This window comes from Carettochelys insculpta, chromosome 1, assembly GCF_033958435.1.
Source record: "Carettochelys insculpta isolate YL-2023 chromosome 1, ASM3395843v1, whole genome shotgun sequence".
In the NCBI taxonomy this organism is placed as follows: Eukaryota; Metazoa; Chordata; order Testudines; family Carettochelyidae; genus Carettochelys; species Carettochelys insculpta.
The window spans coordinates 364578082-364593783 of NC_134137.1; the positions used below are offsets into that span (position 1 = coordinate 364578082).

At 45.3% G+C, this 15702-nt stretch overlaps 1 protein-coding gene across 1 annotated transcript in view; it reads left to right on the plus strand.

Annotated features, from left to right (window-relative positions):
* The first annotated feature begins 234 nt into the window (after positions 1–234).
* The window catches only part of GRM3 (glutamate metabotropic receptor 3), a 55791-nt gene continuing 40323 nt past the window's right edge, over positions 235–15702 (plus strand). Inside the window, exons 1-2 of the mRNA XM_074984170.1 lie at positions 235–732; positions 14636–15491. Coding sequence (XP_074840271.1) covers positions 235–732; positions 14636–15491 — 1354 coding nt within the window. The remainder of the gene's footprint in view (positions 733–14635; positions 15492–15702) is intronic.

The window sequence follows — 15702 nt, forward strand, 5'->3', positions numbered from 1 at the left end:
CTCATCGCCTTACCTTTCTGTCTTCCCAAACTGGGTTCTTTTAACACCACTCTGAATGTTTTATCGATGACGAGAACATAATAACTGATGTCTCCTTTTGCCTTTTCTAATTCCTTTCATCTCTTTAGGGACTTGATGGAAGGTCCTGTTGGCTTGTTCTTCTCTTGCTTGTGGAACAGCACTTCAGCCTTGGCCATGGATCAAGAGGACTAAGGGGCACATCTGCTCCTGCCCATGTTTCTTAAAGCGGCCGAAACAGGACCTGTGAAGATGTTCACCCAACTGCAGATGCTTGCCCTAGCTGTGCTCTCCAGAGGAGTTTTCCCTTCCCTAACTGACCATAACTTTGTAAGAAAGGAAATTAAGATAGAAGGAGACTTAGTCTTAGGGGGATTGTTCCCAATTAATGAAAAAGGCACTGGGACAGAAGAATGTGGGAGAATCAATGAAGACCGAGGCATCCAGCGCTTGGAAGCTATGTTATTTGCCATTGATGAAATCAACAGAGACAGTTACTTGCTCCCGGGAATTAAGCTTGGAGTTCATATTTTGGACACGTGCTCAAGGGATACATATGCTTTAGAACAGTCTCTGGAATTCGTCAGGGCATCTTTGACGAAAGTGGATGAAGCAGAGTATATGTGCCCCGATGGATCTTATGCCATTCAAGAAAACATTCCATTACTCATAGCGGGTGTCATAGGTGGTTCATACAGCAGTGTCTCCATACAGGTAAGACATTTCAAAACTTACACCCGCAGCAGAGAACATCTTGAGCTTCCCTGACAGAAAGACCTACTAAATATGGTATAGATAATGGGTCAAATTAGTTCCTAGAGCCAATGAATTTACACCAAGGATGAGTCTTACCCAAACTGATATAAAAAAGCTGCTATACATTTAATATGGGAAGGCTGGGCATTTCTTTTAGTGATGGTAGAACCTGGGGGAACTTGGAGTTTGATACAAATTAGGTAATGTGAGCTTTGGGCTTCCCAGAAATGTTTGAATGTCATAATTTTTTATCTTAATTCACACCCTTACTTTCACAAGGAAATTTAATACCACCATATATATTTCTGCGTAAATCGGAGCTTTTTCCATGCAAACAATAAAGATGATTTTAAAGTAATTCTTGCTCTATGTCTAGGCTGACCAAACAATAAAAAATCTTGTATTGCCCAAAACTTGCACTACTTCAGATGCAAAGGGAACTTAAACCTCTAGACATTAGAGTTTTGTTCAAAGGGTCTGTTCTAAAGGGCTCTTAATCTGAGAGAAGTTTAACACTGACTTCAGTGTGCGGTGGATGAAGTCTTATACCTGAAGCCACAAATTTAATGGGTGCTAACTTTGCTCTCGTTCCCTGCTTTCCTTGTGTTGTTTGTCTAGAGGATGTGTTTAAACCTCTGTTGTGTATGAATGAAGAAAGTGTCTGAAGAGGTGCCTATAAGCACTAGAGTCTCAGTGGGGTAGCTGTGTTGTCTGTAGCTTCGCAAAAGACGAACAGTCCTATAGCACCTTTAAGAAATTTTTAGTCTTTAAGGTGCTACAGAACTGCTTGAGGTCTTTTTTGGTTTGTTTTTTATAAGCAGTATGAGAAGTCTGAGTTCAGCTGATTAGATTTTAACTTAATTAGAAAATAAATCTGGACTTTTTTGTTTGTATATCAAGTGCATGCAAAGAACAAATATTTTCCTCCATTTTTGCAGAGATTCTGCTGGCTTCTCTACCTCTCTTGTATGTCTACAGCACCCATTGCCATAGGATCAGGGTGTTAAGACATCCAAACCCCTTCGAAAATGTTCAGCTCTTGCATCAAAATGCAATGCCTGACCCTGCAAAAACCCTCTTGCATCTTTGCAGGGAGCCTGATATATTTTTTGTACTTTTCTGCTGAACCAAAATATGCCCCCTTCCTTACTCCCAAATGAGCAGCAACTTATCCTCAAACAATCCCAACTAAACTGATGGGACAACGTACCAGCCAACTGCTACACGTTATTCTAGCAGAATCTGAAAGGGCAAAATTCTGCCCTGTGTCCCTAGCGAAGAGATAAGTCACAGGAAGCTTCCTCTAACCCTTGCAGAAACAAGACAAGATTTCAGCTTGTACCAAGCTGAGGCACTGGTTGTCACCGTACCCACTGCACCAAGATTCCACTGGCTTGTGAGGGTGCTCCCATCACACAGGCAAGAGTTCACAATGGGCGCTGAGAATACAGCCACCTTCTCTTTATGGGCCAGACTGTGGCCTGTTTAGCATGTTCAGATAATTGCCCACAGGCAGACTTGAACCTGGGACCTCAGTTCATCACCTTCTACAGAATCACAGCTATAGAAGAGATTCGTTTTGTTCTGTTCTTTGGTTTTATTTTGTTTTTCTGTGTAAGGCAATGGCTACATTATGGTTGCTATTTCAGGACACAAATGTATCCCAAGATAGCAACTCCACAGCCAAACACCACAGTTGAAATAGCAGCACTGTTTTGAGTGCAGGAACTTCAAAATAGCTGCTAATTTGGAACTTGGTGCTATTTGGATGGTACCGAGTTTGAAATAAGTTAACTCAAAATAGTTTATGCAATTTGCATTGCACAAGTTATTTTGAGTTATGGCCATGCTGGAGCTGGAGCCTATGTGGTGTAGGTGCCACGATGGGGGACAGTGAACCACACCTGTGTGTGTGTATTACATACTTCCCCTAGCTGCGAAAGCACATCCTGAGCTTCAGAGACCCAGCTGAAACCCCAGATGAGACCCCCTTGTAACCACCCACAGGCAGATGTGAACCTGGGCCCTCTAGAGCTTAGTGCAGGAGCCTCTACAGTTTGAGCTAAAAGCCAGCTGCCTCTCAGCTAAGACTGCAGAGGACACTCATTCTCTCTCTGTTTAAGTGGTCTCGGTGCCACTACATGGGCCAGTGAACCACATGCCGAGGTTTGTGGGTTGCACACGCACATACACACAGAGGTTACGCAGACAGGGGCAGGTCAAAGCAGAACAGACACTATGCCGTGGAGATGGTATATAATGTCCTAACCAGAATAACCTACCCTTAACCTTTCTTGGGGTATGTCTTCAATATGTGGAAGATGGACCCAGTCAGGGTCCGTCTTCCAGGGTTCAGTTTCACATGACTAGCAGGGATGCATGAACTCAAACTATCTGATGTCGACAGTCGACCTCTGTACTCCTCAATATCGTGCAGAGTAAGGAAGGTCAATGGGAGAGTTTCTCCCATTGACCTCCCTCTGTGATGATGGCCAGGTAAGTTGATTGTAGATACGTCGATTCTAACTATACAGGTACCATAGCTAGAATCATGCATCTGCAATCAACTTCAATGCCTAATATAGACCTGGCCTTAGTCTCAAAGAGCGCTGAACATTAAGCCCCTGCTTATTAAGGTTGTTTGCTGTGAGCCCTTTCCTTTGAAATAGATTAAGCAAAATCTTGCTGTCTAGAGTCTCACAATAAGACATTGATAACCATATTTCAGCTATCCCCACATTTCATACAAACATAGCTGGTGGTGATTCACAAATTAAGTTGATTACAATAAGCAAAATGCCATTCCATCAGCTGAATATCTAACAAATCTAAGCAAAGTGCAATCACATTGTATTTACAGAGACCAGACACACCCAGAGTCTCTCCCTGCTTCCAGCTAGCTGTAAGGGAAGCATTCCTTCTGGTTCTGCTTACGCAGGAATGAGAGCCATTCACCCTACCACCCAGGTCCCTTTCTTAGGAGTGTAAAGATATTGATTTAGCAGACTATAGGCTGGGCATTTCTGCGTCATAAAGTAAATATGTCTACAATGATACAGAGCTCAATCCGACCAGGAAATGCCTCCAAGAAAGTTATTTCTGAAACAAGCCCTTCCTTAGTGGCTGAACAATATCAGAGCAATGGCTCTTTGCTGCCTTCCTCTCAGGGTGCAGAGCTCTTTGCTAGACCCAGTATTACTGCCATAGGTAGCAACCAGGTTTTGGGGAATGATTAGGGGTGTATCACTGTGCCAGTTAAGAGCCCCCACATCCATACCTATGGCTGGGATCTTCTTGTGCTGAATAAAATGGCTGTTATGATTCTGGGCGGGAAATTGAGAGACAGACTAGGGCAGTAAGGTGGTGTTCTCTCCTTAACTGACAGATCTCTTCAGCCACTCAGGGGCAGTCGGAAAAGGTGACATGAAGCCTGAAAACTTAATCCCTCCACACACACCCATGCACACATGCAAACCCACAGATATCCAATCAAAGAATATAAAGAACACATGACCTGTGTAATCAAACCAGCATGAACTACACGTTCTGAATAGTTAAAAAGACATATTTCTTCTATACCCTCCACACTTCTCCAGAAAGCTTGCTTGGTTCCTTCCAGATTTGAACCCAGAGATGTCACTGCCTCCTGGCTGGGTCACAAGCTCATTCTAAAGGTGGTAATATTGCAGAAACTGCAGCTCATGCAGAGTAGGGCAGCCCATATCAGCAATGGGTATGGCTGCTGTGGCAGTTCAGGCTGGAAGCAAAGGACGATTATTGTTATCCACTGGTAACTAAGCAGGATGTAATTAGAATAGATACACAGATGATAAGTATTATAGAACTGTAATTTAGCCAGGATAATGAAATTAACAACATACAAAGAAGCACCATGGAGCTTTAATGACCACATGTGATCTCAGTACTGTGGATCATCCAACAATCACTGCATTCAACAATGCGGTATTGGGGACTGTAGTGTTAAGGGCTGAGCTTCCCAGACAGAAAGTCTAAGCAGGGTGCTGTGACACTACTGTTGTTATGTTCAGCAATGTGGAACCAGACACAGAATGAAATAGTAAGTAATCCCTGAATACCACAAACAACACAGCACCCATGACTTGACTTGATTTAAACTCTTGTACTCCGAGTGGCGCATGGGTCATCGAGAAGTCTCATCCTCTTCCTTCTGTCTCAGGACAACACATCTAGCTGACTCCAGGAGTTCCCCAGTTGTTGTCCTTCAGTCTCAATAGATCTTCTTCATGTTTTCTGAGGTCTTCCTCTTTTGCATTTTCCTTGCGGCATCCACTTGACAGCTTGACAGACTATGCTGGATGATGGTTTTCTGAGAGAGTGGCCTAGCCATCCCCACTTTCTTCTCTTGATTTGAACATCAAGTGATTCTCACCCTGCTCTGTTCCAAAGCTGCTCATTTGTGGTAAAGTTGTGCCATTTGATGCTAACGATGTACCTCAGGCATCTGTTTATGAATGTCTGTGGCTTGTGATTTGAAGACTTTTTAGTATGTCAGGTCTCACATCCATACAAGAGCACACTCTCCACATTTGTGTTGAAGATCCACAGTTTCGTCTTTGCAAGTATTATTTATGAACTCTGTATGGGACAAAGAGTCTTGAATGCAGCTGTTGCTTTCCCTATCCTGGCATTGATATCCTGATGTGTTCTTCCATCTCTGCCCGTAATACTCCCCAAGTAGGTGAACTGCTCCACATCTTTCAGGTCATTCCCCTCCCAGTGTAATGGTGTTGTTGTTGGACTGGTTGATTGTCATTGTTTTGGTCTTTACCTTTTTAATGCTCAGTCCAGTCACTGAGGCAGTTTTGTCTAGTGTTGTGACCTTTTCTTCCAGGCTTTCATATTGGTGTGAAAGGAAGGCGACATTGTCAGCAAAATCGTTGTCCTCTAGCTGTTGGAAAATGTCCAAGGAATGCCCCATTGATGGCCATCCATTGTCCTGCTCATAATCCAATCCACTGTGATCAAGAACAGGACAGGCTGTCGCACTCCTGAGAGTATGCTGACGGATTCTGTCAAGACACTGTTATGAACAATTTTGGCATGTCAAGGGTTCCCATAGCACCAACCTATTGCTTTCATACATAGTTACATGATTATGGGAGCATTAAATATGCATGGATCTGTCTCCCAAAAGGTGGCCTATAGAGAGTTGACTGGACACCTCGTGCTGGTTCCTCCTCCTTGTTCTAAATTACATTTTAAAAAGATCAAAAGGTTAGGATTTCCTAAGGGAGTCGGACGCCCATCTCCCAGTGTATGTGTCTATCTGCCTTTGGCTCCTTCGCAAATCACAGCCTCCTTCACAAATCATATCAAGGCTTTTTGAGAGAAGCATTTTCTGCAGTTGTCACGAGGGAATTATATGATTGTGAATAGGAAGGGAAATGTTGTATGCAGTCATGAATGGAAGGAAAAATGGTCTACAGCAGTGGTTCTCAACCAGGGGGTACTTGTATCCCTGGGGGTACGCAGAGCTCTTCCAGGGGATACATCAACTCATCTAGAGCAATGTTTTTCAACCTCGGGTTGGAGGATGAATTGTGGGTGGGGGGGTTGCAAATACAGGATGGCATTAGTGTGTGGCAAGTAAGACAACGACCAGGCGTTCCAAGTCAGAGGGGACCCAGCAAAGCTAAGTTACATGCTCCAGACAAAATTCGCCAGTGAAATGTAAATACCATATTTATATTCCAGTTTATTAAAGTTTATTATGGTTAGAGACAAGTCTGCTCCTCCATTAAATTTTTTTCTCTCTGCTCCCTCCTTTTTATTTCCTGTATGTAATACTAGGGATGTTTGTATACAAATAAGTTGTCTGGGCCAGATTCATCTCTCAGCTATACCTGTATCTCCACTGAAAGCAGTAATAGAAAACAGGGCAAATGAGATCAAAATGAGGGTGTTTGTTCTGAAAGGACCCTTGATTCTATAGGTGCATTTCCTAGGTGATGTCAGAATGCTGTTTAAGCCATTGCCTGGAGGGTTATAATGACTATTAGTGAATATGTAGCTAGATTTTTACAGCTTCATGTCTAAAAATTCTGGCAGAAGAAAACACTTAGAAAAGGACATTTGTCTTTGTTTGTGGGGTTGCTTTTTCTTAATTGTTCCCTTTTGGAAGGAATGTTCTTAGATAGCACACATTAATGGCAAACAATAAGCAACCAAAACAATGTTATCAAGATTTAGTTACAGCTGATTGCTTCTTCGTTCCTACCAGCAGTCCACATGTTGTACATGATGATGGGTGGGCTGGGACTCCTATGCAACTTAACAGTTTCTGTCTCTGAGTGTGTGATACTCAAGTTATAATTTAATGGTTAAAGTGGAACAACACAACTAGTGCATTGCAGTTACACTCAGGATCAGAGCCTCTAGTCCATGTGAACCGTGCGCAGCACTGGATACAAAGGGGTGAGGAAAGATAACCCTAAGCCACCTTTCTATCTTAGGTACTTGTATAGCCCCTATTACCGTGGAGCTGAGTTTCTTTGATGCATAAACCTGTGAAGTACTATATTCCCTATCTGGTAAATAGTCTCAGAGGAGTAGCTGTATTAGTCTGTAACTTCACAAATAGCAAGCAGTCTTGTGGCACCTCAGAGACTAACACGTGTATTAGGTCATGAGCTTCCGTAGGAAAAACCCACTTCCTCAATTTTCCTCTGATTTTCATATGAAGTGGATTTTTCCTACAAAAGCTCATGACCTAATACACGTGTTAGTCTCTGAGGTGCCACAGGACTGCTTGTTATTTTCCCCATGTTACTGATGGGTAACTGAAGCACACCTAAGGCTGCACTGCATAGCTACGTCTACACGTGAAGCCTACATCGAAGTAGCTTATTTCGATGAATAACGTCTACACGTCCTCCAGGGCTGGCAACGTCGATGTTCAACGTCGACGTTGCGCAGCACCACATCGAAATAGGCGCTGCGAGGGAACATCTACACGCCTAAGTAGCACACATCAAAATAAGGGTGCCAGGCACAGCTGCAGACAGGGTCACAGGGCGGACTCAACAGCAAGCCGCTCCCTTAAAGGGCCCCTCCCAGACACAGTCGCACTAAACAACACAAGCTCCACAGAGCTGACAACTGGTTGCAGACCCTGTGCATGCAGCATGGATCCCCAGCTGCAGCAGCAGTAGCCAGAAGCCCTGGGCTAAGGGCTGCTGCACACGGTGACCATAGAGCCCCGCAGGGGCTGGAGAGAGAGCATCTCTCAACCCCTCAGCTGATGGCCACCATGGCGGACCCCGCAATTTCGAAGTTGTGGGACGTGCAATGACTACACGTTCCCTACTTCGACATTGAACGTCGAAGTAGGGCGCTATTCCCATCCCCTCATGGGGTTAGCGGCTTCGACATCTCGCCGCCTAATGTCGATGTTAACATCGAAATAGCGCCCAACACGTGTAGCCGTGACGGGCGCTATTTCGAAGTTAGTGCCGCTGCTTCGAAGTAGCGTGCACGTGTAGACACGGCTCATGTGTATTAACCAGCAAACCCCTAAGGACACCAGTCACTGGTTACCACCCAGACAAGTGGATTTAGCAATGAAAGGTTGTTAAAACAAAATTCACCACAGGTTTGCTTCTTCTGATTTCAAACGTTAACCCCCCCACCAATAAGTACTTTCAGGATCTCATCAAATGCCACACTGCAGCCAATCTTTAGTAAACTAATTAAATGTTTATTTAAAAAAAGAAAATGAGAACATTATTAAATGTTTAAAGGAGACATATGCATTAGAATTGATTTCAGAGTCATTGGTGAGGATAATAGGAATGGTGGTCATTTGGCTAGCTTGCAATAGTATCTCTTGATCACCGAAAAAGACTGGGGGCCCTTTGTTCTAAGCTTCCCTCCTGTTAGAAAATCACAGTCCATAGAAATGGAACGACTGAACAAAAAGGATGATGTCACAGTCTGCACTTTTGTACCCCCTAGCCTGGGTGCATGGAAAGTTACAGGCACAAACATGGAGTCTTGGGTCACATGTGCCTTGCCGATTCATGAAGCTGCCTGATGAAACCCCAGGATGGATCCCTGGTAGAGCTGATCATCCTTGATGGGCCATAAACACTTGTGGGTTTTACCCAAAAACACAGCAGGTTTGAGATATAAATACATGGCAAATTTCATAACTTCTGAGATAATACTAATGCATAGGGTGACCCTCCTGCCCATTTTTCCCATACTTATGCTGTCTCAGAGGCATCCCCACTTTTTTAAGAAAATAGGCAAATTGTCCCGTAGTTTGTGGGACTCCTGTTCCCGGGCACCTTGTATCTAAGGGTGGCCACCTCTCCTTCCAGAGAGTTCCTCCACTGGGTGGCTGCTCTGTTCCCCAGAGCTCTGTACCTTGTGGCAGCAGATTCTGCTGCAGGAGAGCTCCACTATGAGGCAGCTGCCCCATTCCCTGGCACCCCACGGTGGCAGCCCCCACTGCCAGCAAACTCCACAGTGGGGTGGATGCCTCATTTCCTGGTGCCCTACACTTAGGGAAGGCATCTCCCACTGCCAAGCAGCCCTTCCACAGGTCGGCTGCCTCATCCCTGGCTTCCCACACCTCTGGGAGACAGCTCCTGCTTCATTCCCTGTTCCCCCTGTACCCCTGGCTGGGAGGCTTTGGAACTCCCCACCACCGGGATCCTCGAGCTCCCATCCTGCACTCTCCTTCCTCCCTCTTGCCTCCCCATTGGAGGCTGCAGAGCCCCCACCTCTGGTGCCTCACCCTGGAGCAGGAGCCCACACTGCCAAGGAGCCCTGACATGGGACAGCAGCCCTGACCCCATCCCCAGAGGCCAGTGTCCCATATTTGCCAAAGGGCAATGCAGTCACCCTACGGCTACATGGATTTAAATAGGATAATAATTTGTAACAGACTGTAACTTTTCCACTGATATCCACTGTACTAGATTTATCACAATCGTGCAACTGTGGTGTTACATTAGTGTAACCATGATCACCTTTCCTGTAGACAGTGTCGTAACGTGCTGTATGCTGCATAACGAGAACAAGCTCACAGAAATTTTATCCAGGCATGCGGAGTTCAGTGCAAGACACTTATGCAAATACGTCAAAGACTATGAAAGGCACCCAGTACTTGGTTTGGCATTAGATGGAGAGAAATGGCAGTTTTCCATTTGCGCAATGCAAGCAGAAAACACAGAAAGGGCATACAGCTAGGCCAGCTTTTTCAAACCTAACATTAGATTCCAAGGTCCCTCCTGTGACTTTATTTGGGGGTTACCTGAGAAGTCTGGGGTAAATATTAGCCCCTTTCATGAAGCGGGAGAGTGGTCTGTCTGTGTCCAACTGGGGAAAACTCTCCTCAGCCACTGCCTACTGTCAACACAGGTGCTCTGCTCACAGTATCCTGAGACCCATCCTTATTTTCTTACGTAAACCAGTGATTAACACACTCCATTTTGTTGCATTCAAGTTGTAACCAGGCCTTTGCAGGTCACCACTGAGAATACCACAGTCAGGACAAACTACTAAGAAATAAGACAGATATGGTGCAAATATTGGCAATTATTCTTCCACAACATATACCAACCTAGCAACAAGGGTAAATTTCTGTTCCACAAGAAGTCAGGAACGCCTTTTCCTCAGGTATTCCATTCCTTGTGTAGTGCCCAGAGGCACTGAGACCTCATACTAGGGTGAGTGAAGTCTCTGCTCTACAGCCTTGGCTGACAGCCAGCTGGCCTTTAGCTCATGTGGTAGATCACAGGGCTTTAGCCCCAGTGATCTTAGGTACAATCCCTGGTGCTGGTGCCCTGGGTCTGTCAGCATCACACTTGTATCACCTTCAAAAACACCAAACTTAGTGATGAATGGTTATTTAAAACTAGCTTCACTAAACAGAGGGGATCTTCTCATCCCAAAAGACCAACCGTACAGCCAGGTCAATATGTCACTCATCTTCCACCCAATAATCATGCTGTTGCTAATCCTTATTAATGAAATTAAATGTATTAAAAATTAGTAGGGAGAGTGTGTTGGTGAAAAGATCAAGGTACATACAGACCTGGATACAGTTCTGAGATCAGATTCATTGTAGAGATGGTGAGCTCTGTAGCTGCAAAGAGGTCTTTTAGAATTTAGTCTAAAGTCAAATATCATATGCAGGGTGTTCCAGTGTAGGACTGGGATCTCAGTCCTTATGGCTTAGGTTTCCCCTGCATGAAACCTTAAGCAGATCTGTGACTGAAAAAAGGATCAGGGCCCAAAGGCTTAATGTGCAGTTCCCAGGACTCTCATATTGTCATGGGTGTAGGCTTTTGATGCACTCCTCTACTTCCCAAACATCCCTGGTAATTAACTATGTGGATTAACACAAGGTAATTTATCCATTAAATAGTTTATATACAATTTACCACAAGCTTTAAGGATACGTATCAATAGTGGCACTCTTTCACCCAAGGTTCATCTTACTCGGGGTCAGCAACCTTTCCAAGGCAAAGTGCCAAAATTTGAGCTTTTGACCTCTGTGTACACACTGAGTGCCAGTGATACTTTTGAAAGTCACTAATATTCCTACCTACAACAGCTTCATTAGTAAATAAATTAAAATGCAGAGCTTTTCCGTTTGGTTGGAGGTTGGGAGCATTAGCTGATCTTTTGTTAATCCACAGATGGCCTGGCTTGGAGCAAGTTTCTGGCTACATGCAGGAGGAGAGGCAGAGCTGAGTTCCCACCTTGTGTGCTGATAAAAATCGGTTTATGGGCCACTCCGGGCAGCCCTGCCAGGGATTGCTGACTCCTGGTTTAAATGTTAATATTCCCTTTAGATCTCTGCATAGCTACAGTAATAGATAGGAACTGTGTGGTTACAATGTTGACCTGTAGCAAGCTATATAGGTCAACACAAATAATTAATATCACTTCTAATTCCCTAACAATATGAGTTTGCATGTCAAATATCAAGTCTACCTAATGGAAGGGCCCTAATCACCATTTATATTTTTTCTAACTTGTCTCTGTAGGTTGGCTCTGGATCAGTTAGACTGCAGATGCTTAACTCTTCCTGGCCATGTATCATACTTGATAGAAGATTGATTGCAATTATAGAACAGTAGGTTTTATGGTCATAGTTTAATCAGATTATGTCACACAACTGCCCAGTCCCCTGTTTCTGGGAGCCCTGCAATGCACTCTGATCCTGAGCCTCTGAGGAACCAGTGCACCCCAGTTCAGTGGTTTTACCTCAGTCCAACAGTCTCCCTAGCACAGATTTATAGTAAAACCAAACTGAAGTGTGTTTGAAAGAGCTTGAGATAAAGATTCAAATAAAAGGCAAGTAAAGATGTTGTAAATACAGGTTGAACCTCTTAAATCCAACACGTTCTCATCCGGGTGGCCCATGGATATTGCAGGACCAGAGTCCTGGGGCTGGGGCCAGACTGCCATCTGCAGAGCAGGGACTGGGGCCAGAGCAGCAGCCTAGCCAGGGCTGGAGCTGGAGCCAGAGCCCCCAGCTGCCCAGCCTCATCACAGGGCTGGGGCTGAAGCCCCCACCTACTAGAGCCCAATGACAGCCCTGGAAGTGTAGAGTTAGGGTCCAGAGCCCCATGGCAACCCAGGGACCCCGGCCAGGGACAGAGTCCCAGGAAAGCAGAAGGTTGGGGCTGCCTGGGGCAACAGCCCTGGACTGTCTCTGATCCAGCAAATCCTTCTAGCTCGGGACCTGTCAAGTCCCAACCATGCTGGACCAGGAAGGTGCAACCTGAACAAGATGACAGGAAAATGAAAAATATGAAGCTCAAACCTGTACTTATTAACAAGGTACTTTCCTGGCAAAAAGATATTTCTACTCAAGGGTTAGTTCTGGTTAGTTCTTGTTTGTAACAAGAAGGATGTGAGAGAGCTCAATAGCCTGGGATGGGCCCAAGTGGTTATCTATTACAAGAAGAGGCTCCATGTCGGGAGGTGTGTGTGCTCATAAAGCTGGGATCCACTGTTCATGAGCTGAGTGCATGCCTCCCTTCCCCCTGTACACACACACACACACACACACACACACACACACACACACACCCCTCTCTCCCAACAGGGAGCCTTCTCTTGTCAAGGTTAACCCATTGGGCCAATCCCAGGCTATTAAGCTCTGTTACATCCTTCTTGTTACAAATATCCTTCCACTAAATTTCTCAACAGTCCACTGCACTTGAAATCTGTCGTGTATGATCTGTGGTCAGAAGACAATTTGGCGTCAAAATCTGAAGTGACTTGGTTTTGCTGTTATTTGATTTGTGGTTAATAGATATGATTCGCCTTTAGGAGAATTCTTTTAACGTTCTTTAATTGGCCCACATTCCAAGACTGACTTCTCTAGAGCCTTTAAATGTGTTATTTTTCCTCCCAAAGACTATTTTCACTAGTGGAAACAGGTCTACCCCTCTCAGTCACATGAGAGTCAATCCCAGGGCCACTGAAACTGACAGCCAGACACTACAGAAAGGAGGAACATAGCTTTCCTCTTCTCCTTCCAAATACAGCCCAGAGCAGAACTGTCTCATAGCTACTGGCATGATACAGATAAATTGATAGAAACACATTTACTTGCAATAATTGCCCACTAGCAATGAAAATAGCAGTGTGTGGAAAAAAATGGTATTTTGCCCAACATTAATCTCCCAGCAAGTGCAGTTAGGGATTACTATCATTATTTATTTATATAGCTTTGTAGGAGAACAGGGCACTGCGTAGTAGGAGAGCCAGGCCAAACAGACAACACACCACTGTTCTGAGTGGGAGCACAGGCTAGAACAGCACAGTACAAAGAGGATAAGACAATAGAGGGAGTGGGGGATGGGGGGAGCATGGCACTACAGCTGGAGCATGTCACTGACCAGATGGGGCTTGAGGAGTTTCTTTGGAGGAAGAGACTTCGCACACATTCATTTGGAGGCTACTCAGAGTGCAGTGGGATATTCAGTCAGGTCTCTAATTAGGCTGCTGAAAGGCGGAATCACAGTGTACAGAGGGAGGATGCTCAAATCCCACTAGCATGAATGTCAAGATTACATATGCGCCAACCAAACAGTGGTCTGGGTGGCAATGGACCAAATTCTCTGCTGGTGTATGTGGGCACAGCTCTACTGAAGCCAATGGAGGTGGGCCCATTTGCAGCTGCAGAGAATACAGACCATCATGCCCCCAGAAGAAATTTCAGTAAGTGCATGGGGCAACTTTTGCTCCTCAGTGCACTGCTGCTACTAGGGACAGGGCCCGGAGTAGATTGGCATCCCCTGCTGGACACCTTGGCTACACTAATATGGGCAGCCTCTATCTACAGAGGTCACTGGCAACAGAGAAACCTCAGCAGTACCTCTGTTGACAGATAGCATCTACACATAAAGGCAGCTTGCAACAACAAGCCGCTCTCTCAACAGAGAGCAGCCGGACTGCCCTGCCCCCTCTCGAAAGACCAGCTGACCAGAAGCTCTGCAGATGGGGCTGCCAAGGAAACCAGAAGCCCTCTCTGTCAACAGAAGTGTCTACATGGGCACTCTGGCAACAAAACACTGTTGACAGAGGCGTTATACTTGATTGTGGAGCGGGCTAACACTGCTAGCTGAACAGCTGAGTTTTGTCGACAGACTCTCAACAGACTGCTTTAACTGTGCAGACACTCAGCAAGTTTTGTTGACAAAAACCCAGTTTTGTTGACAGAGGCTGCCCATGTAGAAGTAACCCTTGTCTTCCTCCAGGGCACTTCACACGGGACCAGCTATTGTTTGGTGCTTCATATGAATACCTGGTTCTAAAACATTTAAAAGTGTCTTTTCACTCTTCCCTCCAGGTTGCAAATTTGCTGAGGTTGTTCCAGATCCCCCAGATCAGCTACGCTTCCACCAGTGCCAAGCTGAGTGACAAGTCCCGCTATGATTATTTTGCAAGGACAGTCCCCCCGGACTTTTATCAAGCAAAAGCAATGGCTGAGATCTTGCGGTTCTTCAACTGGACCTACGTGTCAACAGTTGCCTCAGAAGGAGACTATGGAGAGACGGGGATCGAAGCCTTTGAGCAGGAGGCTCGCCTCCGGAATATCTGCATTGCCACCTCAGAGAAGGTCGGCAGGTCCAACATCCGGAAGTCTTATGACAGTGTGATCAGAGAGCTGCTCCAGAAACCCAATGCAAGAGTGGTCGTGCTCTTCATGCGAAGCGATGACTCTCGAGAGCTCATTGCTGCAGCCAACCGATTCAACGTTTCCTTTACATGGGTCGCCAGTGATGGGTGGGGGGCCCAGGAGAGTGTTGTCAAGGGCAACGAGCACATAGCTTATGGAGCAATAACCCTGGAACTTGCTTCTCACCCAGTGAAAGAGTTTGACAGGTACTTCCAAAGCCTCACTCCTTACAGTAATAATCGCAATCCCTGGTTCAGAGACTTTTGGGAGCAAAAATTCCAGTGCAGTCTCCAGAACAGAAAAGCACACCGAAAAGCTTGTGACAAACACTTAACTATCAATAGTTCCAACTACGAGCAGGAATCCAAGATCATGTTTGTGGTGAATGCTGTGTACGCAATGGCCCACGCCTTGCACAAAATGCAACGGACTTTGTGTCCCAACACCACCAAACTGTGCGATGCCATGAAGCTGCTGGATGGCAAAAAGTTATATAAAGATTACCTCCTGAAAGTTAACTTCACAGGTAAAAGAGAGCTCTGGCTTGTGGCGTGCAGTGTGTGAGGTGTGCAAATGTTATTGGAAAAGTTAAATATCTTCAGTATGATTATTTAGCACCAATGTTCTCTGTAATCTGAGCATTTGGGTGTCTGCCCAGGGGGGAGATTCAGATGCTGCCAAGAGCACCCACAGCTGGCAGCATTGTTTGTATTGGTGGTGCATATGTGCACATGCCT